Source organism: Dipteris shenzhenensis, chromosome 1 (genome assembly GCF_047967505.1).
Source record: "Dipteris shenzhenensis isolate YYH24624 ecotype China chromosome 1, Dip_SZ_1.0, whole genome shotgun sequence".
Classification (NCBI taxonomy): Eukaryota; Viridiplantae; Streptophyta; class Polypodiopsida; order Gleicheniales; family Dipteridaceae; genus Dipteris; species Dipteris shenzhenensis.
The window spans coordinates 69,573,201-69,600,407 of record NC_141596.1 but is presented as its reverse complement, the minus strand read 5'-3'; the positions used below and the strand labels follow the sequence as shown (position 1 = coordinate 69,600,407).

The window sequence follows — 27,207 nt, the reverse complement described above, 5'->3', positions numbered from 1 at the left end:
CTAGAACCCTGGGTGGTTGCTATGTCAAGAAAGTGCATTATGCAACGAGGGGTTTTTTTGAAGTAATAATGGCAGATGAAGAGCACAGACAGATTTTCCTGGAGCACTCTCCGCTCTTCTATGGTCAGCAAAGGGTTCATGTATTGCCCTGGTCTCCTACCAGGGATTATCAGGCATTGATTCGGCATCGCTGCTCTGTATGGTAGAAGTTGTGGATTTTCCTGAGTGCATGGCTTCTCTATTGCCAAAAATTGCAGCCTCTCTTGGTAAGGTGGTTTGTCCACCGAGACCAAATGGCAATTTAAATCGCTTTTGCATTTTGTGGGACACAGATAATCCCACACCGGCTTCTTATTCAGTTACTGTCAATAATGTTTCCATGGGCAGTGCTTTCTACAAGCTGAAATGGGGACTGTTTGCAAGTGCTTGCTTTGAATGCGAGCAATTTGGGCATATGGCTTCGCAATGCCCTTCCCGACCTCCCAGGATGCCAATACAAGCTGAAATGGTTCCGCCTTAGAGTAAGAATGCCAATGCCTCTTCTGTAGACAAAAACAAAGGGGTAAAACAGGTTTTTGTTGTTCAAGACAAAGGTAAAGCCCTGGCTGTCTCAAATGCTACTGATCCTCTTCCTATGCCTTTGGCCTCTCCGTCTCAGGTGAAGGGTAAAAATTTGGATGAAGGATGGCAAACTCCTGCAAGTTCTCTCTCCTAGGAGACCTCTGCCATCCAGGACTTGGAATAGTGCATCTTCACAGGCCAAGACACCAGCTGAAAACTCTGGCATTGGTTTGACTTGGGCTGCAATCACTGCCAATCGTACCCTCTTCCCAGAAGAGGACGTTCCTGCTATATTGTCCTCCCCTCATGTCGATTCCTCTTCTCAGGGCAGAGGCCCAGATATTGAGGTGGAGATGCAGACATAGTCAGTTTGTTTATTACTGTACATAACTGTCCCATTGCTGTAAATATGCTTGACCACATCAAATGCGTTACACTCAATGTACAAGGTTTGTGTGATCATAGAAAGTGGAAAGTTGTGTGGATGTATATCAGACAATTGCAGCCATACATAGTGGCTTTGCAAGAACATAACTAGCACATGTTTGCTGGTCACATAAGACATTTTGCTGGTTATGATATTTTCTATGCTAGGGAGCACTCTTCTTTGGAGTGGCTTTTTTGGTGAGGCATGATCTTCAACCCTCATTGCATGATGGATTATAATGCAATGCCTATTTCAAGGAGCAATATTTGAATTTGCATCGGTTTATGCCCCTCAATCTTCCAATGGTCGAGCATTGATTTAGGATGCCATGCACAATTATCCGTGGAGACACTATGCATTCATCTATGGTGATTCCAACAATGCTCCTCAACCGGGAGATAATACTTCAGGCCACACTCATATGTTGGCTTCTGAACAGCAGACATGGTCTGATTGTTTGGTTCAGCTGCATTTGGTGGATCTATGGAAGGAATTACAGCCCACAGTCCCGAGCTATATCTTTCAACACAATGCTCAATCTTCCTATCAGGCACGCCTGGACAGATGGTATCAAGTTGATCCGCTGCATTGTGATGCCTTTACTTGTCAACTTTGGGTTGATCATGCCTTCACGTATTCTAATCATGCACCTCTTTGGTTGAGGCTCTCCATGCATGATTTTCTTGATGACAGATTGCCTTGTAGAAGGCTTTTGTTCGTGAATAACAGTTATCTGGAACATGCTGATTTAAAAGCTATGGTCTCTAATGCCATTCAGCCTCTCTCTTCTCAAATGCTTTTTTATCTAGATTATGCATGGCAGGCTTTTGTTGCTCGAATGCAAGCTGTGATTCAAGATTATGATAAATCATTTATGCGAGCCACACGGGAGACTGTTGTGCATGCTAAACTCACTTGCCAGAATCTGGCTAAGCTTAGTCACCTTCGGCATTTGTCTACATATGAAAGCATGCACTTATGTCAAGACAAATTCTGTCTCCAATCAAATGATCAAAGAAAACTTACTGAATGGGATACTCGATCTCGACAAAAGGCTTTTTTGGATAAAAGCTCCTCTTCGAAGCAATTTGCATGGCAGGCTTTTGTTGCTCGAATGCAAGCTGTGATTCGAGATTATGGTAAATCATTTAGGCGCGCCATACGGGAGACTGTTGTGCATGCTAAACTCACTTGCCAGAATCTGGCTAAGCTTACTCACCTTCGGCCTTTGTCTTCAGATGAAAGCATGCACTTATGTCAAGCCAAATTCTGTCTCCAATCAAATGATCGAAGAAAACTTGTTAAATGGGAAACCCGATCTCAACAAAAGGCTTTTTTGGATAAAGGCTACTCTTCGAAGCAATTTTTGAAAAGTTTGCATTACAAACGACAGGCTGCAAATATTTGTCCCTCATGGTTCTTGGTCTTCATCTCGCTCTGAACTTGCTGATTTTTGTGTGCAGCACTTCTCCCATTTTGGGCAAGTGGATCTTCCTTCTCCTGAGATTTTGTCTGCACATCAGCTTCTTTTACAACATGTCCATCCAATTCTTTCTCAAGCTCAGGCTTTGGAAATGGAAGTTCCCTTCACTGAGAGGTAATTTTCAGATGCAGTTAAATATTGTGGTAGATGGAAATCTCCAAGATGGGATGGCCTCACTGTTGAATTCTTTCTTGCTTTTTGGCATAGCCTCAAATCCCCTTTGTTGCAAATGGCTAATTCAGCTTGGGAAAATCAGCAAATGCCCGTCATGGAAAAAAGGGACTAATAAAGCTCCTTCCTAAGAAGCAGATTTATGATTTTATTACTGATTGGAGACCAATCATGCTCATGCCAATCATTTACAAGATCATACCTAAAATGCTTCTTGACCGTATCAAAGGCTATCTACATGATTCCCAAAGAAAATGTGGTCCAGGTTTCAGCCAAGCAAAAGGATAAGGGAAAGGGCAAAATTTCAGAATCTAATGCCTCTCCCAAGGGTGCCTGGCAGCAACCCAAAAAGGTATTTGCGCTTAAGCCACGATCGTTACAATCTCGGCATTGGGATGCCTCTACTTCCACCCCTGGTCAAGCCTCTACCCCTGCTGATAGCCTGACTTCTCGACTGTAAGTTGATGTGCTCAAGAGGGATATCCCTGTATGTGACAATGATGAGGAATATAGAGCTAATGATCCAGGAGGCCAGGTGGACGTCGATGTCATGGCTGAGGCCTGACAGCTTATACCTTTACTATGTTTTTTGGTTCGGCTGTACATATCTTCTATGTCTACTTCAATTACTTGCATTACATACAATGTTCAAGGTCTTTGCGATGTCAATAAGTGGAGACTTTTTTGGCACTATGTACATAGAATGCACCCCGATGTAATTTCTTTACAGGAACACAACCAACGCTTCTTGGCTGGCCAGCAAGGCCACTTTGCTGGTTATGACATCTTTTATGGTGGTACAATGCACTTTTCGGGGGTATGCATGCTGGTGAAACATGATATGCAGCCCACGGTTGCTCACAATGACCCCCAGGGTCGATGGATGGTGATCAGATGCATCTGTCATGCTGATCTTTATGAAATAGCATCTGTTTATGCCTCTCAAACTTCTGCGACAAGAGCTCAAATGTGGGCCTCCCTCAAACAATATCCATGGCTGTCTAATGCCTTTTTGTGTGGAGACTTCAATAACTCGCCTGCCATCCAAGACAACACCACTCATCGTTCTCACATGATCCCCACTGAGCTTCGACATTGGGAGGATATGTTTTCTTTCTTGCATGCAGAAGATATAAATGGCTCTCAACTAGGGATAGAGATATGGGTTATACATACCGTCACAATGCCTTTACTCATTACTGGCTCGACTTGACAGATGGTATTTGTTGCATGCTCAGCCGTATGCTACTTTCACATGTGCACTATGGGTTGACCATTCCCTCTTGCTATCTAATCACTTTCCAGTATGCTTGACATTATCTATAGCACGTTTGACAGATGATATGCCTTTTTTTGGTCGTCGCCTACTCCATGTTAATAGTGCTTATTTGCTTCATCAACAATTTCAGAACATGGTGAGAGTGGCTGTCCGCCCCCTCCTCTTACATGCTCAGGAGGACATGGATTTCGCTTAGATCAGTCTTGCCCATCGCTTGCAGGCTGTTATTCAAGATTATGAACGTAGTTACATGGAAAACCTCAAGCTTAAGCTGAAATAGGCTCAATCTCACAAGCAACAAATGGATGTAATCAGCTCTTATGGGCAGCTCACCTCCTCTGAACAGGATTCTTGCACTTATGCGGTTCATATCATCCATCAAAATGATCTTCGCAAATTAAAGAAGTGGCAAATCCTAGCCTTTGGATAAGGGCTGCTCCTCCAAAGCCTTCTTTAAAAGCCTGCATGCGGATAGGCGAAAGAAGGATATTTGCAGGATCAGGCAAGATGATGGCACCTGGACCACCTGCAAATCAGAATTGGAATCGCAATGCTCTAGTCATTTCCAGCATCTCTTTTCTCCTCAGCTTGATCATTCGATGCAAGTGAATGCAGCTAGGTCCCAATTTCTTATGCATGTTCAGCCTATATTGTCTCGGGAACAGGCTCATGCATTGGAGCAGCCCTTTATGCTTAATGAATTGGATGATGCTTTGAGTCATTTACGTAAAGGCAGCTCTCCTGGTTGGGATGGATTGACTGTTGAATATTTCCGTGCATTTTGGGGTGATCTCAAGAACACTCTTCTTCTTATGATCAATCATGCTTGGGCAGAACAATCTCTTCCTCCTTCTTGGAAACATGGCCTTGTCAAATTGATCCCCAAAAAAAGGTTGTCTGAGACAATGCCTGATTGGCGGCCCATATCTCTTATGCCAGTCATTTACAAACTCATTGCCAAAATGATTGTCCTCAGGGTTCAATTTATCTTGCAAGCAGGACTTCATCCCAAACAGTATGGGTTTGTTCCTAGAAGGCGGATTACTGACAATATCTCCAATGTTTTGCTTGCAATTGAGTATGCCAAATATTCTGAACACGATGTTCTCATTCCGCAAGTGGACATTGCGAAAGTATTTGATACTATCCATTGCGATTTTATTTCTCAGACTATGCATAAATTGGGATTTGGCCCTCGGCTGGTCCATATTATTTACTGGTTCTATTCTCATGCCACTGCGCAGTGTTTGCTTGGTAGTGGGTTGTCAAGGACATGGACTATGACCCGTTCAGTGAGACAGGGTTGCCCTCTTAGTTCACTACTGTATGCCATTGCTACTCATCCGTTATTGTTGCATATGGACCATCTTGCAAATACAGGGCAGCTTCATGGCTTGCAAATTCCAAGGGCCCAGCCGTTTCTTGCACAGGCATATGCTGATGATTCATATTTCATGCCCAGGAATTCTCAAAGTGACCTCTCTCATTTGATGCATACTCTGAATGATTTTGGCATAGCTGCTGGACTGCATATCAACTTTCAGAAATCGAATCTTCTAGCATTGAAAGAAGCTGATTGGCATGCACTTCTCTGGCCAGGCCACATTATTTCTTCCCATACTATTGTGAGGCATTTAGGGTATCTCATTGGCTGGAATATTACCCCTCAACAACAGCTCAAATGGGTGCTTCAAAAGATTAACAAGAAGCTGGAATACTGGCAATTGTCCACATGGCCTCTACACGTTCGACTTCGGATAGTACAGTCTATCATTATGGCATATGTGCAATTTTATTTGCCTCTTCTTCCCTGGTCTTTTAAGCATTGGGCTTCCTATATGTCCCAAGCTATGGAGATATTTTGGAAAAGCAAATCTCACAAAAAGGCTTTGCGACTACTTCCCATGCAGTCTATTTGTTCTCCTAAGACTCATGGGGGACTGAATATTCTCAATCTTCAGTTTCATATGTTGGCAAGAAAGAGCACTATGATTGCTGATTTTTTTCAGCAAAAACAGCCATGGGCTATTATGTTAGCAGCTATGTGTGGAAACGTGACGTCCCATGCATATGGGCATTGGATTACAGATCACTGGGAAGCAGTCATGACCACATTTCAGGGGAAAATTCCTGGTTGTCCTGTTTCTAATGCTTTTATTCATGATTGGAAGAGAATTCTCTCTTATGCTAAATGGTCAGGTGCTTCTTCCCATAATGGTAATTCTCTTCCCTTGGAAAGCATCCATTGGAGCAAGGTGTTTGAATCGCCTCTTGCTTTACAGGCACCTATTAAAGCATATAATCTTATGAAATTGGGCATAAGATTTGTCGGAGATGTTGTGGATCAACATGGTTATGTGCTTTCATTTCCACAAGCTTGCAGGACATTCCCCTTGGGTCTGCATCATAGGCCCATTTGGAGAATACTTACAACTACGTTGCAGCCATTTGTTCCTGTTCCTCCACTGTTTGTACAAGACAGATTACTGGACTGGAATCTGACTTCCTTATCTCCTACTACCTGTTCACTTTCAATGCATAATTTGGCCTCCTCGATGGTCTACAGATTTCTTCTTCCACCGCCATAAATTGATAAGCATGCCAACACTCTTTGGAATTTGGATAGGCCTTTATCTTGGTGGCAATCACAACTCAAGAAAATTTGGAAAGCTAAATTGCCATTGAAACAAAGGCTTTTCTTTTGGATATGTATAGTGGGAGCTTTTTCCATTGGGATGAAATTGGCAGGACGTCGTATTGCTTCCTCTTCCTGCCCCCGTTGCTCTCATCACCGTGAGACAGTTCCCCATTTGTTATGGTCTTGCCCGCACTCTCAGATATTGATCACTCATGTCTCTCATTTGCTGCGGCTTCGGTTTCCCTCTATCAGATTCGGGAAACTCTTCTAGATGTTTGGATGCTTCTCATCGCAAAGGTCTCCATTCCTCCTTTATTTTCACTGGGCTCGTTTTTGGGTACTATGGACTATTTGGACACAGAGATTGCATTTTAGGATGGGACAACAGTTTCCTCAGGCATATGCTTTCTTCGGAATGTCCCTCAAGCAATCTTTATATGAGAGTTATGCTGCGAGGGACTTGGATGCTACTAGCCTTGAAGTGTTTTCTGACTGTTTTTGAGTTCTTCCATTAGGGTCTCTTTTGATTGCTTGCAAACACAGTACATAGACCATGATGTGTACTTGTCATATATTGGAATCTTCTCTTGATGTATTTCAGCACATCCCTTTTTGGGATATTTGCTCTGTAATATAAAGCATTCAAAGTTTTCACCAAAAAAAAAAGTATGTGTGTGTGTGCTGGTTTCACAAAAAAACGTGTGTGTGTGTGTGTGTGTGTGTGTGTGTGTGTCTCTCGGGACCCCAAAAGACAGCAAGTCGAATTGTCTCCTTCAGCCTCTGAAGATGCTCACTATGTTTTTGACATGCTCAAGGATGAATTCCACCAGATTTGGAAGGAGTGGGCCAAACCTCCCCCGGCCCTTAAGTATAAGCTGAAGCTGCCCTCATTGATTACTCCTCTCTGGAAGTTCTCTCAGCAAGCAGTTATCATTTTCTTCCTTGGGAAGTTACCTTCTGCAAATGATGTGGCTCAGTGGGTTCAGGCTTTGTTGGGAGGTTGCTTTGTTGAAGGAGTATACTTTGCTTCTCGAGGTTTTTATGAAGTGCACTTTTTGGATCCCTCATATCGTAAGCAGATATTGGAGATGTCCCCTCTATTCTATGGCAAACAAATGGTGCATGTCATGCCATGGTCGCCAAATAAGGATTATCACGCTCTTATTCGACACCACTGCCCTGTATGGGTTGAGGTAATGGATTTTCCGGATTATATGAAGGCTGAGTTACCAAGTCTGGCAGTTACTTTGGGGCAAGTTGTATGCCCACCCCGTCCGTCGGGCAATCGAAATCGGTTTTGTGTTCTTTGGGATACAGATCACCCAACCCCTCCTTCCATTGCGGTAGAGGTGGAGGATGTTCCCTTGGGCGAAAAATATTTTAACTTGAAATGGGGAGTATTTGCAGGTGCTTGTTTTACTTGTCATAAGTTTGGCCATCTAGCTTCACAGTGTCCTGCAGTCCTGCATCAGCTCCCACCTACAGCTATTGCTCCAGAAAATACTACCCCCCTAACTCATGGTCCGGGGCCCAAGGCTATGCCCAGCAAGTTGGGTGATGCGACATCTAAATCTGTTCTTTCCAAAGAAAGTGTGGTCCATGTTTCAGCCAAGCAAAAGGATAAGGGAAAGGGCAAAATTTCAGAATCCAATGCCTCTCCCCAGGGTGCTTGGCAACAACCCAAAAAGGTATTTGCGCTTAAGCCACGACCGTTACAATCTCGGCATTGGGATGCCTCTACTTCCACCCCTGGTCAGGCCTCTACCCCTGCTGATAGCCTGAAATCTCGACTGTGGGTTGATGTGCTCAAGAAGGGCATTCCTGTATGTGACAATGATGAGGATGATAGAGCCATTGATCCAAGAGGTCAGGTGGACGTTGATGTCATGGCTGAGGCCTGACAGCTTATACCTTTACTATGTTTCTCGGTTTGACTGTACATATCTTCTATGTCTGCTTCAATTACTTGCATTACATACAATGTCCAAGGTCTTTGCAATGTCAATAAGTGGAGACTTTTTTCGCACTATGTACATAGAATGCACCCCGATGTAATTTCCTTACAGGAACACAATCAACACTTCTTGGCTGGCCAGCAATGTCAGTGGGGGTCACACTTGCTAAACGTCGCATTGCACCATCCACATGTTTAAGATGTCAGGCTCCTTCAGAGACTGTTCTTCATTTGCTTTGGCACTGCCCGTGTTCTAGGATCCTCCCCGGGAGAATTTCAGATTATCTTCAGCTCCGTTTCCCGAGTCACAGATTTGGGAACTATTTCTCGCTCTTTGGCAGATTTATGAGGTCTTTGTCTCAATACTCACTATTTCTCTCTTGGGTGAGATATTGGGCTCTTTGGACAATCTAGAGTGAGCATAATTTGCCATACTTGGGTCGGCAATCTTGTCATAACTATTTGGCTTGGATTCATTACTGGATCAGAGATTCAGTGACGATGAGACGAATATTTCGGGTTGCTATCCATAGATTCTACACCAGTTGTTCCAGAACCTTGGGATCCAAAATAATTACAGAATTGTGAGAGCTTGGCTCTCAAGCAGATTCCAAAGCCAATTATCTAAAATAGAAATTTTGAGCCACATGATGTACATAAAGGATGCTTTCCTCTCCCATGTGCAGACAACAAAATCATGACTCAAGAAGAAGCTGAGCTGAGATCAACCTATATGACGTGTGTGTTTTATTTAAAGGAACAAGCATGTATAATTAAAATGATCCAGTCACAGCTTTTAAGGCATTTTAAAAGTTGGCATTCAATCACATCAAAGTACCTACAGAATATGAGATGATGAGTGGAAACAAAATAGGCAGACATACATGCGAGGATTTGATGGCAGCCAACTTTTGCACTTGCCACACTATGATTCTTGTGAGCAGTAGATGATTTCAGGAAACAATTTAAGTCAGCCAGTTACAACACCCCCCTGCCCCAGCAGCCCCAAATAAACGAAACACTAGAAATCAGGTCTCTCAAGATCAGTGTCAATTATCATTAGATTGAAGGAGGCATAGCACAGAATGTGCAGGACTCCTGATAGGAATAAACCTTCCACAGCAGTCATAAGGACAGTCACTTCCATTGACAGCAGGCCAAAACAACTCATAGTCAAGACATTGCCACAAGCTCCAGGCGAACCTCCACTGGTAATAAATGTCCAGAAGACAGTGATATATGTAAAACAGTGCTATCACTGCATTCCCCATAGCTAGCCTCCCAATTTGCTCAAGTATTAATCTATTTAAGTCAAATTACAAGAGAAAGGACAAGTTTAACTGCCCACAGGGAAATATCTTCTCCTTTCGAAACAGCTCATACCATTGAGCATTCATTACATGTGTTTGGATACTCCACCGTGTGTTTTCCTTTATTAATTTGGAATGCTAATCAACAATGAGGTTCCAGATGGTACAATAAATTTTGGTTGCCTTATATGATCACCTTTAATCAGATCAGGAAACATATTCAGACCAGAATTTAAGTGACACACCTCAAGAAGCTCAGAACCCCATGGGGGGCTGGTTTGCAGAACATGTCGATCGTACTCCATGAAGAAATCCCTGATTCTTTCATTCAAAGGATATACAGAGGAGCACAGCCGCAATCGTAATTTAAACACAGTCCTCCCATCTTCAATGTAGTCTAACCTTTCCTGCAGGTCCAAAACAGCATGTAAAGTTCCACAAAGTACAATCAAGTGCGCGAGACATTGTGCTCATTTATTAGCTTACTTTAACATTGTCTTGTAGATAGTGTGGTATAAGCTCTCTCATAATAGGTAGGCTCACTTCTGACCGCAGAACCCTGTCCAATGCAAACAAATAACAATCTTAGAGGTCTTGATTCACGTGAAAATCTTATAGGTCTTCATGCCGGTTCAGAAAGAACTAATTGTGTCATAAAACCGAATATCTTACATCAAATCCCACCAATGCAACTACCACCATTTGGCACTTCTATCAGGAAATAAAGTATGAACTTTATTAGAACTGACAACGGTGAAAGAATGTTGACTTTGGTTAACTAAGAATAAGTTTTATTGTTTTATTTTTGCTTTGCATTGGTAAAAGAGAACTGTGGGGACGCCCACAAGGGACTAGGATTAGTCCAAGGACTAGGAATGCATGCATTTCGCTAACCTTTAATGGGTTAAAGTGTTGGAGATGGTATACGACTTGGAAGAGTGCTAAAAGGCTCAAAAAGATGGAGCAAGTGGCAAAAAGCAAGTACAACAAGGCAAAAGGCACCCAAAAGATGGCACCATTAAAGAAGACCCCGCGGGGTTCTAGAAAAGGGTTAAAAAGTGGCCCCAAGGTGGACTAAAAGCAGAAAATATTAGCTTTTGTAAGAAGTAGCTTTAGCTTTTAGCAAGGCCAAGTCTATAAAAGAAGGGGCCTCAGAGCTCCTAGATTCATTCAAGGTTCTACTCAGGTCCATGCTCTTCTCAGAGCCAGTTGTACAAAGTTTATTAAATTGCAATAAAGACCTTCAAGGAGGTCCAGCCCTTACTTCTGGGTCCTAGTGCTCTGTATTGTCTTCTCCTCTCTCCCATGACGCCTCTTCTTGTGCGATCCTCTTTTTCTCAGATCTTCCACACCTTCCCCTCAGTGATGCGAATAATAACAGCTTGAGAATTTTCAACCGGTTGCGCACGCGTGCTATCCAGAGAAAGAGAGATCCTGTTGCAATTAATATTCCAGCCTTCCCGAGAGCTCCAGAACTGCTGCGATTTGTACCAAGAGGCCAGAACCCGATTGCGATTTGTTCTAGGACTGGTTTCAGCAACACAAGCAGCAAGTCAAGATTACTAGTAAGAACACTTGGATCACCATTTTGAAATCTGTCAAAATTTGCAGCTACAAGACAAACTCAATGGAAAATATTCAGAAAACCAACCCTAAGCAAAGGAACGGATATGTCAGAGCTGTTGGTCAAAACAACACATCTCCAATATAACTCTCTGGTTTGAGTGCATGTATCACAAAATTATTTTGCTCGTGAATGGCTTGTGTCCTTGACCAGGAAAACCCAACTGGTTTTCCAACCTAAGTTATAGATTCTCAACACTGTGAATGGTTCCTAATTTCTAGGCTGATGCTGTTTTGAATGTGGCTCGGAAGAGTCATTATAAGCACATGGTCCCTGGTTTATTTGGGTTTTACTTTTCTATTCACTTGCCTTCATCAAGAATCGTGACAAAAGTTAAGTTTAATTACTCTTGATCAAACCCTTAAGAAAGGATTAAGACCCTTAAGAAACCAGAACTCCTATAGTTCCTTGTTAAATATGTCTTATTTACCACAAGCTTTATATAAGAGACATTAGCACTCATGCTAAAACAAGGCTAGTTAGGTGCATGACACACACAAGTAATGCTCAAAACAAGGGTTAAACTTTAAAGAAAGGCATCATGTGAAGTCTATTGAATATAAACAAAAAATTGATACCTATTTACATTTGAATACATGGAATTTGTCTTAAACCATGGACCCTGGTTTCATCACTTTGTCATTGATTTTAAAATCTTTCCCCTCATGGGATGCATGTGGCCTAATAGGTGCTACCCAACCACACTAGATCCCATTAGAGTCATAGATATGCTCGTGTATTCCTCAAAACATAGGAACCATTGAAATTTGTAGAGTACATCATCTACAAGGCGTTGGATAGATTGGTGGACATTAAATCCTAAGAGAGACCAAAAAGTGTATATAAATGTAAAGTGATAATAATTGTATGAGTTTCATTTAACCATGGTCAAGAATATAATCATCAAGGTCCCAGTGTTGGGTGATGAGATGACTAGAAAATTTATCAAGCCAATGTGCATATTTGAGGCTAGGTTATTTGATAAGTCATGTGCATAGGGGCAAACTAATGACTTTGATATTTATTTAGGATAAACTAGAAGACATGAAAAGATTTGGTGCACATAAGGACACGTGCCGACCAGCTACATTTGGCATGAAAACCTTCTAAGGAAATCGGGATTGGTTCAATCCCTATCTACACAAGTGGTCGTCATCGTCCTAGGGGCAAACAAATGACTTTGCACATGTGAATGACACGAGGCAAGCAACTATGTTTAGCAAGAAAACCTTCTTGGGGAATCTTAATGTGCATATTTGTGTCTCAGGGCAAACAAATGACTTTGATGTTTGGTGATTCAATCCTATAACCTAATTGTTCCCATGGTTGCAGCATCATTACATACTACAGTTTTTGTAAGGAAACATGATCGTCATAACTTGAAGAATTTGGCAAGGAGATAAGGACTCGTATCTAGATATCAAGTATTTATTTTAAATATGCTTGCTATTGAAAACCAAGAAGAGCCAAGAAACTCACACTCTCGTCAATTTCGTTTTCCAATGAAAAGACTTCTATTAAGTATGAAAGAAACCCCAAGAGCAAAGTTCGTGGCAAAAATATATCATGCAAAGCTCAAGGCATAAATATATCATGCCGAGCATGAAAAACAAAATACCCTAATGTGGCAAATAGCTTACTCATCAAATAGAGCAAGAAAAACACCAATATGGAGGTTGAAAGTGCCACCTCGGTCTTGCAGTAGACTCTGAGAAGAACAAGGAGCCACTCCGCTTCGGGAGGAAATCCCTCCTCCTAGCAGAAGCCGCTCGAGAAGACCTCTGCATGCTCACCCAAACAGCCATCAAGTATGTACACTATCTGCCCGAATATTGGCCAATATGCGTGAAAAGTGGATCTGGGATCCACCCAAAGTCTCTATGCATCTAGATCTCTGAACACACCACATTGAATGCTCACAAGAATCTCCCAAAAAGTATCCACAAGAAAAGTGCATGTCTATAAAGAGAGTAGGAAAACTATCCCTAGAGCAAGACTCAACCAAATGTCGTCAAATCAAAAGAGCCCAAGAAGAGTCATGCCTTTCATAAAAGACCTAAGGCACCGAAAAAGAGAGCCAAGCTACCGAACCCAGGTCATTAAGATGGTTCGAGTCATGAAGAAAGGAGAAGAAACAAAGGTGCTTAAGAGACTAGTAATCCCCTTCTAAATGACTTTTGCCTATTTGCAATCCCATAGACATTGCTGAATAGACGCCTTAGTAGAAGACAACAAGGACATGTAGAGGCTGGCCCAAACTTGGATCTCCACTGATTCACTGCAATCCCTGTGTGAATAGAAAGCCAAAAGAAAAGAGTGATTTTTATATTCGTGAGGGATTGCCAGAGTCTCTTCCAAAAGAATTTTTGTAAATCAGCAAAATCTCCCAACGGGAGCTCTGGCGGGCTTCTAGCCTTTAATACTAAGCTGAAATCTCGTGGCATTACAAACCATGTAATGAAAGAAGGGGAGGCTCTTCTCTTGATGCCTGCAACAATCCACACCCACTCCCCTCGGTCTCACTACAAATACCTTATGACAAAACCAAATCCTCCATAAATCCGAAGGAATATGATATTCGTTAGGGTCTTGTTACATCAGCCATAATTACATAGGCCACGGCTTAGTTATGGTGAGGCGGGAAACCTAGAGGGCTCGACACTCCTTGCAATCAATGGGAGTTTAGAGGGTTGGGGTCTAGGGATAGTCATAGGCTTAGGCAATAGGATCAAGCACAAAGATAAGGCCTAAAGAGACATAGAGGTTCTAAGGTCCATATGGACACATGGCACTCAAGTAAACTCCACGTGGCGAGGGCTGGGCTAGGCAAAGCACTCTAGAGGAAGCTTGAAGAAATAAGTCTGAGAGATAAGACCTCAAGGGATGCATGAGAAAGACAACTTCATCTTAGACAACGTCCAGCCTGCCCACAACTTCGCTCTAAAGCTTGCTATGCAAGGTTATCGTCTGAAGCTAGCCCCCAAACGATGGTCACTTTGAGAAAAAGCATTGCTTGAAAAGGTATGAGCGACCATTAAGCAGCCATCGTTCCTAAATGATTGGGCATCTACAAAAACATCTTAAGGTCTTCCATGGTTGCTAGTGTGTTATTCGTTGTGCCTCTGCTTCTTAAACCTTCAACTAAAATCGAAGGGAAGCCAGAATAGGTGAAGGCGACCTCCCGCGACGTGACTTGCGCAAGAAAAAAAAAAAGAAAGCTGAAAGACAGAAAGCCACGTCATCAAAGGTCCAAAAAGAGCTTAGTACAAGCCACATCAGCAAGCATGCTGACACCTTTCCAAGAATTTCTTTATCCTCTCAAGATTTCTATCTATCACCAAGAATCGAGACCCTTCCTCTTTCCAAAGGTCATACTCTTCCTCTCCAAGGCATCCCAGTCTTTCCTGCCTCGCCGAATTCAAAGAAAGGGAATCGAAGACAAACCTTTGGAGATCGAGATTGAGGAAAGCGAAAGAGCGAGATCAAAAAACAAGATCATGGATCAACAAAGCAACATAACTTCAAAGACAAATCCAACGCCTCAGACAAATAACAAGGAAGTGGGCATCGCATTTTTCTCTTAAGCTTTTTCCATTATAACTTCTAGAAAACTCTCATTTCACAATGACAAGGCTAGAAAGAGATGAAATGATTAGGGAGAGCGAGGAAAGGGTGAGAAAAGGCAAGGCTATAGTCGAAGAGGAAATACACGAGGAAACTCATGAGGATACTATGGAAATGAGGATATAAATTAGGGTGATTATGGAATTCCGTACTCGGAATTCACAAAACTAGAAAATCAAACGCAAGACATAGAAATACAATTAGAGGCAATTAATCAGTCATTAAAGACTCTAACTTATCAGATTCTCAATTGGTAACTCATGTAGAAAATCACGAACTCCTCCAAGTCAAATTTATCTCGCTTTAAAAAGACCTCGAATATTCTTAAGGACTTCAAGCCTCCAATTTTCGATGGAGAAGAGAAAGAGCAAAATAAGGACACTATAAATACGTTCTTGCACAAGTGGCAAGACTTCCACCAACTCAGGAATATCCCTCCTGAAAATCAAGTCGTGGAAGCAAGCCTTTCCCTTGGAAATAAGTAGGACTCCTAAGTAATGGGCTGAGTTTGACCAAGTTTTCCTAAAAGAATTCTTACCTGAGAATGAGCTACAGAGAGCATGGGAAGCATGTGACAACTGTAGTATGGGTAAAAATAGCTTGGTCCAATACATAGCAAATTATAGGGAGACAATCCTTAAGTTGAAGGAAATCAATGAATTCCAAAAGATAAGAGGTTTCATAAGGGATCCAAAAGACATCTACAAAGTGGCGGTGAGAATTAATTCTCCCAAGACTTTTGAGGAAGCCATCAAGTATGCCCAAATATATGATGATACTATGGGGAAATCTATAGTTGGAACTTCATAATACACTGGTTTTGTTCCTAGGTTCGATAAATTTCCCAATTAAAAAAGAAAGGGGGAATTCAAGGATGAGGTTTCTCAGGCACCACCACAGAAACTAAAAACATAAAAACATCGTCTTCTAAAAAAAGAGGATTATGAGAAGGCCAAGCAGGAAAATGTTTAGGCAGAGATCGTATTGCTTGGACCTACCCTAGAAACAACTAGGCAATAGCTAAAGCTCCAAATAAACCCGTTAGATATCAAGACAGTGAGAGAGCAGGAAGCTAGAGAGCTGAACGTAGTGTTTGCAATAGAAGAAGTAAGTGTTACAAGGGATGGGTTTTGTCTAAGTGACAAAACCTTATCCTTCAGAAACCATAGTTAGTGAACTAACTGTGGTTAGGTGAAAAAACCTTTAAATGAGGTAAAAAGGGCCCCTAACCTACTTATTACATTACATTGGTCACTGCTGAATTATAATAATAATTCTAATACCCCCCTGCAGTGCCAATGTCATGTACAAGGAAATGATCAATCACCAAAAGGATATAAGTTCAGGGCATTGCGAAATGCCTCAAACTTTTCATGTGGAAGTGGTTTGGTGAAGATGTCTGCAACATTGTCATGTGTTGACACATAGATCATACTGATCTCTCCTGCATGCAACTTCTCTCTGACATAGTGATAGTGAACCTCAATGTGCTTCGTGCGAGCATGAAACACAGGATTCTTTGCCACTGCTATAGCACTCTGACTATCAGTGAGAATCGGAGAAGGACCCTCCAATGAAAGATGAAGATCAGCAAATAAACGACGCAGCCAAACACATTCAACTGTCGCTCTGAAAGCTGCCCTGTACTCAGCTTCACATGAGGAGGTAGCCACTGTAGATTGTTTCTTGCTCGACCAAGAAATGCAAGCATGTCCTAGAAAGAAACAATTCCCACTGGTGGACTGCCTAGTATCATGGTCTCCAGCCCAATCTGAGTCACTGTAAGCATGCATCTGCAAGTCACCCCCCCTGGGAAACATCAAGCCAAAAGACTTTGTACCTTGCAAGTAACGGAAGATGCGTTTTACAGCCTGCCAATGCATAATCTTTGGGCTGTGCATATACCTGCTAAACTGAGAAACTGAAAACTGAATATCAGGTCGTGTATTGCAGAGATAAATGAGGCATCCAATAGCCTGACTATAGAGTGTGACATAAATTGATTCACCCGCATCATGCATTGTAAGCTTCAGCCCCGGCTCCATGGGAGTGGACATAGGCTTGCAATCATGCATGTTGAATCTGTCCAAGAGCTTTTGAACATACTTGGACTGAGACATAACAATGCCACGTTTCTCTTAAATAAACTGGATCCCCAAAAAGAAATGTAACAAGCCCAAGTCTGACATATCAAATGTAGCTTTCAATTGGGTCTTGAAATCTACAATTACTTCCTCATTTGATCCGGTGAGCAGCATGTCATCTACATAAAGAATGATGACCAGAATATCCCCCCCATCCTTCTTGATGTAGAGGGTACTCTCAGTTGGACTATTGTGCAGCCCCTTGCTAGTCAGAAAGGCATCAATTTTGGCATACCATGCACGTGGGGCTTGTTTCAGCCCATATAAAGCTTTATTCAGCTTGCATACCTGAAGTGCATTTTCTGAAATTTGAAAGCCCGGAGGTTGTTTGACATAAACCTCTTCCAACAAGTCTCCATCAAGGAAATCTGTTTTAATGTCCAACTGATGAACATTCCATTCAAAATTTGCAGCCATGGCTATAACCGACCTAATGGTTGTCATCCTGGATGTAGGAGCAAAACTCTCCTCATAATCGATGCCCTTTTTCTGAGCATATCCTTTTGCAACCAGCCTTGCCTTGTACCGATCAATGGACCCATCTGGTTTTCTTTTGACTTTGAAAACCCACCGTGTACCTATGGCATTCTTACCTGGTGGCAAATCCACAACATCCCAAGTCTGATTTTTATGAATGGACTGCAACTCATCGTGCATGGCATTCATCCAATGCACATTATCTTTTGCTTTTTCAAATGTCTCAGGCTCCTCCTCATCCAGAAGAGTACCTGCATAAGCTGATTCAACTGAATGAGCTCCCTCCATGTGCCTTACTGCACGACGAGTTCTGCCACGCAATGGAGCTTCAAGCCTACTCTCCCTGAGAGTCTGAAGCAACCAATGCGGGACTGTTTTGGCTGCGTGTATCTCTTGAATTTCTTGCCTGACAACTTCATCCACACCCTGAGGTTGTACCAATTTAGCTGGGGGCTGAATCTGTACTTGTGGAGCTGGCGGAGGTTGCTGTAAATTCTGATTTTCAGCGGGGGAACCAAAAGCTATAGGAAGCATCCCCTCAAACACATCATCTGAAGAGGCCGGAATCTGAAATTCAGCATTGGTATGTGCAGAATTTTCAGAGAATATGACATCTCTACTGGTAAAAATCTTGCGTGTAGCAGGATTGTAGAGACGATAGCCTTTGCTTTGTGAACTATATCCCACAAAAATGCATTTTAGTGCCTTATCTCACAACTTGTGTCTGAACTCCACAGGCACGTGGGCATATGCAACACAACCAAAAACTCTGATGTGGTCCACTGAAGGCTTTCTCCCATGCCATGCCTCATAGGGAGTAATTGTCTTCAAAGCCTTTGTAGAAGCCCGATTTAAAGTATAGTTGGCACACATGAGGCCTTCCAGTCAAAACCTGTGAGGCAACTTCTTACTTGTGAGCATGCATCTATCCATTTCCATGGTGGTGCGATTCTTCCGCTCAGCTTTGCCATTCTGTTGAGGTGTAAGCCTCACTGTAAGCTGATGCATAATACCTTTTTCTTTCAGAAATGTCTCAAATTCATGAGATATGTACTCCCCCCCTCGATCTGTGCGAAGTGTCTGCACCTTGAGTCCTGTCTCATTTTCAACCATAGCCACAAAGTGCTTGAAATGCATAAACACTTCTGATTTTGCCTTGAGACCATAAACCCAAGTGTAGTTGGTAAAGTCATCTATGAATGTAACAAAATAGAGATAACCCCCAAAAGCAGGTGTCCTCATGGGACCGCAGACATCATTGTGAATAAGCTGCAATTTTCTTGTAGCTTTCACTGCACCATCCTTCTTGAAGGGAAGCCTATGCGAATGCAACCTTCACATGTATGAGGAGGAGGGGACTCCAAAGGAGGTAATGCATCAACCATATTATGCCTCTGAAGTGTCATTAAGCTGCCATAGCTCATGTGCCCATACCTGGCATGCCACAACTCCGCATTGTGCATTGCAACAGTGGGAGTGCTAACTGATAATGCAAGTTGGAATCTTTTTTCATATAAATCAAGCTGAAAAAGACCCCGATACAACGTGCCAGACTATTTCAAAGCATATTCACTTTCTTTGTCTCTGACTACGCACTTGTCATCATCAAAAACAACCTGAAATCCTCCTCGATTGAGTGAGGACACTGAAAGCAAATTCTTCTTTATACCTGGCACATAGAGTACATCTGAAATTCTAAAATCTGTGCCATCAGTGGATGTGAGAATAATATCTCCAACTCCACATACTGAATGAGAAGAATTATTTGCACATGTGACTTTCTTCTTGGCGGGTGAAGAATGCAAAGTTACAAACAGATTTTTCTTGGAAGTGATGTGCTTTGAAGCACCACTATCAAAATACCATGTATGTAGTGTCTCATCAACACTAAAAGAGCATTCATCCTTTGAAGGATCGTAACTGCAAGTCAAAAAAGCATATGGGTCATCATCATTAGTGGCTGTAGTATCTGAACTACCCACTGAAAAATTTGAAGTGCAAGTCAAAAAGGCATAGTGCTCTTCAACTAAGTTGGCTGCAACATCTCCTCCATCATGGCAATGTGGACCTGATGCATCTGATACAGCCATACCAGAATCCCTTTTCTTTTCTTTGGCTATGCGCTTCTTGCACTCTCCAATATAATGACCTGGCTTTTTGCAGTAATGACAGATGCCCTTCTTTTTCTGCTTGTTTGTATCACCCTGTGCCTTATAAGAAGGCTGTCCAAAATCAGCTTCATGCTGATGTGTGGGCTGATGGGCATGTGGCTTATGCTGCCCTTTACCCTTGGGCTTGAACTTAGAGAGCATAGCATGCTCGCCAGCCCGGGTTGCCATATTTTTGCGTGTTTGTTCCTCCTGCAACAGAAGTCCTTCCAACTCGTGAAAGGAGAGAGGATTGCTGCCCCCCCTCAATGACAACTTCAGCGAGGTGTGGAAACCAAGATAGGACTCAGGAAGAGAGTTCAGAGTGGTGGAGATCATCTCTGAATCCGGAATGACTTCATCAATTTTTTGACCTTTGGCTTGGGGGCGGTTGGAGGAAACTGTCATGACAAGAGAAATCACTAATCTGTGATTAGTAGACATTAAAACATTATTATTATGTTATACGCCAATGGTGTAACATGTATTTTTATTTATGATGGACACCGACCGATTTGTTATGGCGGTGGGTCATCTGAGTAGATAGGACTAGTTGAGCTGGAGCCATTGCTTCAAACGGCATCGAATTTGGACATGTGATACTTATTCTATTAATAAAAATGTGCACACACGTGTCTAGGTTCTAGGGGCAATATGAAGGGAAGGGTGCATTAAGGTGCATTGAATGGTAGATGATCAATAGAACATTATTGAAAGGAGTAGAAAATCACTCAAGCAGTCTATTTACCCTCATCAACCTTCTAAGTACACTTGTAGGAATTTGAAGTTCTTGCTGCTACTGCTACTATTGCACATTTTCATTTTCGGCAACCTTTGGAGCTTCATCTCCTGTGATTTCATCAAGAGTTGTGTATTTTGTGTCTACATTTTCTTTCTTCCTATTTTACAAGTGATCTTTAAACATAACAGTCTCATTGAATACAACATCTCTGCTCCTAATGATTTTGTTACTTTCATAATCCCACAAATGGGATAACCCCTCACTCACTCTCTCTCTCTCTCTCTCTCTCTCTCTCTCTCTCTCTCTCTCACTTTCTTGTGTGCTAGATTATGCATGTTGCTGATCTTGTTTGTGTGTGTGATTAGTGAATGCTTAATTACAAGCATGCTTGTTGAGAGTAGTGGTTGATTGAGAGTGATGGTGAGAGAAAGTCTTAAGTATACGGGTTAAAATTCTTGTTGATCCCTTGCTAATTAGGGATTAATCCTCTTAATTGAGTGGAGGTTGAGAGGCTTGACAACCCTCTCTCCTACTACTTTCCACTCATGGTGGTTTCCGCACTAGCATCCATCTACTTTCCTCCGTGGCCTTACTCTTACTAGTATTGGCTACAAGGAAGTCTTCATAAGGGGTATACATTGGCACTTTTTTCAAAAAGGAATTGGAGGTCCCAATCACTTCTTCACTCCCCTTAAGAGCTCCTTTTCTTTCTCATGAGGTTGCAAAACCCATTATAGATGTAGAAGAGTTGAGATAGGATTATGAGGACAAGAAGAGTAGATTAGATCTTTATTTTTTGATAGTTTAATTCCTCTTTGTTAATATTCTTACTAAGCTTATTGTTGAGCTAATTGTGTGTGGCTTCAAGTAGAGATGAAGGTAAGAGTGAGGCTCTTCAAAGCATGTGGTGAAGTGTAAGTGTGGAGATAAGAGGTCTCTATTTCTAGCTCTTTTTCCATTATCTTCTTTCTTGCCTTCTTAATTTCTATTCTTTCTTAATCCATTGCTATCCCTCTTGATTCCATTTAACAATTAAATTTCTTATAAATGCACTATGTAATTAGTGCTTATAGCTTGTATACATGCACTGCATTGCATTAGGCAAAGGAAGGTTTGATTAAGTGCACCAAAGGCTTGATTTTGCATTAATTGCCTTTCATATTCCGAAAACCATATGAACATTAAAACCCCTCAATCCCTAGTTAGATCTAGAAATTGATAGGTGCATTGGAATGTACAAAAAGCATTGCAACTTTACCATCATTTTTGCATTTTTATTAGCATACTAGGCTAATTAGAGCACATTTTGAAAATAGATTAGCGAGAGAAAGAGGTTATTAGGAAAAACCTTGGTACTCATCTCAGATTCACTTCTGCATTGATTTCTTTCTATTTCCTAGAGATTTAGAATGTGCAACGAGTGTGGGATGAAGTTGTAATTATGCAGGCATCCTCCTTGCTGATTGTGGTGCCCAGGGAATCAGGTTCCCTCTAGTTCCAGCATTGAATCATTCCTTATATAAAGCTCAATTTGAGCATCCCTTGTTTTTTAGTTGTGTCTGAGTCCTCTCTCTCTCAAGAGCTTAAGTCAAAGTTTGTAAGGTGCATTCCACCTTGGCCTTGTATCGCCATTCGAGCAATAAAAGAGCCTAGATAAGGGGGGGGGCCATCTTGGCCCTCTCAACTCAACTGCAATCATTGTATTTCTCCTATAGCTCTTTAAAGTTATCGAGAAATGCAAGCATTCTCATTCATGAAAACTCCAATCCAACTGCATCCATGTGCATTGTGAGAAGTCTGTTAAAACAGTCTTTAAAATACTTTATCTAAATGTTGAAAAGTCGTCACCTCCACCAACTGAAACCACTCTCTGCTATAGATGATACCCTTAGCTACAGTAAAATGAGGAGAAAGATTTTGGAAATTTTGAGGAAAGTGTTCCGATTGCTTAGAGAAAATTCTCTTTTTGATCAATTCTTTGGAAAAGAAGCGAAGTACCTGGGACATATTATATCCCAAGAAGGGATTCATATGGATCCCGAAATGGTAAGGGCCATATTGGAATGCCCACATCCTACAAACCTACAAGAATTGTAGACATTCTTAGGTTTGTCTGGATTTTATAGGAGATTCATCCAAGACATGCTAAGATTGTTGTTCCGATGATGGACTAGCTTAAGGGGAAGGGAAGTACCTTCATATGGGATGCACCTCAAAAGAATAGCTTAGAGAAGTTAAAAGTAGCTAGAGCATCTACTCAAGTCTTAAAGGTAAGTATGTGTCCCAGATAATAATGACATTAGGCACCAAATTAAAAAGACGTATGCGCTTCTGAAGAGGCAATTATTTTGACCGGACATAGATAAGGACGCCTAAGATTATGTACTGAAGTGCCAAAAATGCCAGGTCAATAAGGCTGAACGCCTTAAGGTAGGAGGTCTCCTACATCCATAAGAGATTCCATCTGGCAAATGGGAAAGTATTTTATTGTTGGATTACCTACGACACAGAGGAGGCACAACGATGTGTGGGTAATTGTGGATCCATTGACCAAGCTTACTCACTTTATTCTAGCCATAGAAGAGGTTAAAACTCTAGAATTAACTAGCCTATTGTCGAGCATATATCTATAGATTCTATGGGCTACCAGGCAGTATTTTAATGACCGGGATACCAAATTTAATAGCCATTTTTGGAGGACTGTGTTTATGAGGTTGGAAACTACTTTAAATATGAGCACCACGGATCATCAGCAGAGTGATGGTCAATTTGGAAGGATCAACTAGGTCATAGAGGATGTGCTTCAAGCATATGTAAGTAAACGGAAAACTAATTGGGAGCAACGTTTACCCATATTAGGATTTGCATATAACAATGCCAAGCTACAATTTTTTGTCCATTCTTGATAATGTATGGATTTCAACCTAAAGCCCCAGTTGCAGTGGGACTCGACAAGCTTCCAAAAACTTTCTCTAGGATATGAATCAAATGCTTAAATAAGCTAAAGATAGCATGAGAAGGGCTGAAGGTAGAGCAAGAAGTTATGCAAGACCCCATTGTAGGAGGTTGGAGTTTGAAAAAAATGAGAAAGTCTATCTCAGGGTACCTGAATCTCAGAATCCCTAAAGACAAAAAGTTCTCTCATAGGTATTGTGCACCATTCATAGTACTTAAACATATTGGAGAACCTACTTACAAATTAGCCTTACTAGAGGGATGTTGGTCGGGTACATCGAGTTTTCATGTGAGTCGGCTAAAAGAAAGTTAGAAGATGATGATAATCTCATTGGAAATGAAGTCCTAGTTGAACTCATTGAACCTACTGACAAGAAAAAAAGAACAAGACATATTGTATAACAAGAATGTCTGATAAAGTGAAAAGATAGACCTGAAGAGAGTTCAACGTGGGAAAGGATATGCAATCTCCAAAGGAGGTTTGCCAGTTTCATTTTTGAGGATGTAAGCCATTCTTAAGGGGGATGAAATGTTACGTCAACCATAATTACGTAGGCCACGGCTTAGTTAGGAAACAAATAAACATCACAAAGCAAGGCATCCCATTTGAACCTCATCGTACTGCTATAACTTGTTGCCGGATATATGACCTCGTAAAAGCCCCAAGCCAAGTAGAGCAATGGTGACGCATGTCATCTCTATCAACCCAATCCAAAGGTATAGTTGCATCAATCTTCTCAATTCTCCTTGCACTCTCTTAGGTGACTTACTAATTGGAATATATGATCATTTCGGAGGTTTTTAAATCCTTCGAAGAGCTGACCACTACATATAATGAGAAGTAGCAAAGTGGGCTGCGTATCAATCTCTTCTAGAGAGAAAGGGGACCTCTCCGAAGAGCACTCCTGAAGCTGCCCCAAGATTCAATATAGCAGCCATGAGAGGGAAGAAAGGAATTCTTCGATGAGCTGAAGAAAAAATCCACCTAGTGTTATCCATCCAATCCCCACCCGTGGAGCACTCTATGCAACGAATGAAAAGATCTTCTTAAGATTCTTCTCCTGGCAAAAGCCCCCTAATCACCACCTTGCACATCAAGGTTGGATCAATGATATTAAGGCCCCCTTCCAAGTGGGACAAGGATCAAGGTCTTCCAACTCTGGAGTCTAGCAAAGCAATCTAGCCCACTTCTAAAAAGTTCCTTATAAGCCTTTTGAGCAGAGTGATGCAATCCCTAGAATAGCACAAATAAGAGTAAACAAACATGCCGTGGCCTGCTGTACTCGGTTGACAGCCACTACCCTAGAAGCAAGGCAAAATTTGGCTGAACTCCAAAAGAGAAGATTTCTGCTAATAGTCTCCAACACAGGAGTAAATTGGTGCGAAGGAGAGATACCCACGCCGACCTGGAACCCAAGTATCTGATAGACACACCCCTCTGAATCCAAATAAAACCAAAGTCAATCCTCGAATCAAGTGTGTCCTCATCGCTAATCTAGAAGCCATTGAATTTATTCCAATTATTATGTGCAAAACAAAACAAATACAAGGCTGCCCTAAAAGAAGTGAGATTCTATTTAGTGGCATCCAAAAAAACAGCAGTGTCACCAACAAGCTCCGTGTCAAAGATCTCCTCATACAGTCTCAGGGAAAGTCTCAGCCCAATAATGTCGGCCTGAGATCTCAAAAAAATATGCTAATTGTGTCAGCCACAAACAAATATGGGAGAGGGGGAAGAGGGCATCCCTACTGGACTGATCTAGAAAACTGAAATCTATCTCCCGTGTCCTCTCTGATAAGAACCTAGCTATGGGCTGATCTATACAAAGAAGAGACCCCTCCGATCCAAGCATCTGAAAATCCAAAACATAAAAGGGTACCCTCCAAAACCCCAATTTAATATGTCATAAGCTTCTCGAAATCCAAGAGGCATATCATGGATGAGATCTAAAAGAATGGGCTGCAAACACAGACTGATAACTTTGACCAAAATCTTGTAAAAGGTTCCCAAAAAGCCGATTAGCCTACATTGAGAGACCAAATTTCTGCAACCTTCCTTTGGAATAAGATGAATAAGATGTGAGTGAATCAGACATAGTACCAGAGTCCCAAACACCTTGCAGGACTGCGGTAACATGGTCCCCAATCATGCCCCAAAAAGCAATGAAAAAGAAGGATATCAACCAATCTGAACCTGGGCACATTGCCATTGTGAAGAGCAAGAAATGTAGTCCCACATTCTAGATTGTGAAAGTGCATCAAGTGAGACCCTCATATCTGGTTTCACCAATGCTGGAATACCTTGTCAAAGTATGGCATCATCTCTCGCAAGTGTGTTAGGGAAAGGAGGCATAAAAACCAGTAGCTATGTGTAAGATGGCTTCTGAATCTGACGGTAAAACCGCATCAGAGTCAATAAGCTCAGAAACACCTACTCTACCATGTCTCGGGCCAAGAGTAGAGAAGAAGTGTTTATTGAGTCTTTCTCTCATCTACATCCAAAAGACTCTCATCCATAGGCGTGCTTTGCTCTCTCATCCAAAAGAACCTGTTCATGAGCCCTTACCATAGCAAGGCACTTTTGAATCCAAGCATCTGCAGGCAACTTTTGCTCTTCCCTCTGCAAGGCTACTAGATGTTGATGGAGGCCAACCCATTACTAGCCATGGAGTGATCCATAATACTAGAGACAGCTGCTGCCACATGTTAAGGAGCTAGCACTCCGCGCTACATATCAAACATGCAAATCTGTAACACTATCTCTATGAGACTCCTTTGCATACAAAGCACTCAAAATCCTGGTATTGGCAGAGCGATCTCTCACGCGAGGCTCATAAACCATTGAAACCACTCAAAACTGATCTGAGGGTGGGAAACCCATGTGAAATGCATGCAGAGCCACCTTTATCTAGTGTGTAATCATCAACATTAAATATGTCAATCCGCACATGGATGGGCAACCGACGTCTCCTATTCAAGCAAGAGAACAAGAGTGGTTGAGGCAAAGTGTGAGAGGCATCTTCTGTCAAAGCATCTCTACCATTGAGCTACGAAAGGAAGGCATCCCAAGCTACTCTCTCAAGTGATTAAATGCCACCTTCTCTTCCCCTAATTTCGCCTAAAGGCAACTCTATCATGTTGATGTCACCTCCAATAATCCATTAGTCCGCGATTGGGACGCAAGAAAGCAGTTCCTTGCAAAATAGGACACGATCTCCTCTATCGTTGGGGGCATACAAATTGACTTTCATCCCCCAATCAAAATATGACCCACTGTGCTCTACACTTATAATGATACCACGTCAAACCACTACGAAAAGAAAAGAATTAAGGAAAGGACCTTGTTACTATTGTGGGAAGCTTGGCAATTTTGGTTCCAAGTGTAAAAAGAAAAAGATGGAGATGACTAAACACGAATCTAAAACCAAGCACAGCAACACAGCAAACAAATAAATTTGAGAAAGCTTTGGCTATAACTAAGACAAGCAAATCTGGTCATGCCGATGAGTCATGAACCATTTACTGAGACGACTCTAGTCATTTCGCTCCTCATAAAGAGAAGCTTTTCCAGCTCGAGAGGAACATTGATGATGATCCTACTCTACCAGGAGACTCGTCACTTCATAAAATTAAAAGTATTGATAATATTTCAACATGCATCCTTAATAAAG

General features: G+C 41.8%; 1 protein-coding gene across 4 annotated transcripts in view; it reads right to left on the bottom strand.

Annotated features, from left to right (window-relative positions):
• The window catches only part of SPK1 (guanyl-nucleotide exchange factor), a 207,756-nt gene that overhangs the window by 136,707 nt on the left and 43,842 nt on the right, over positions 1-27,207 (bottom strand). For all 4 annotated transcript variants that reach the window (XM_087377784.1, XM_087377788.1, XM_087377778.1 and 1 more), the window contains exons 14-15: positions 10,310-10,382; positions 10,069-10,230 (exon numbers count right to left, since the gene is read on the bottom strand). In XM_087377784.1, the coding sequence (XP_087233910.1) occupies positions 10,069-10,230; positions 10,310-10,382 (235 nt within the window). The remainder of the gene's footprint in view (positions 1-10,068; positions 10,231-10,309; positions 10,383-27,207) is intronic.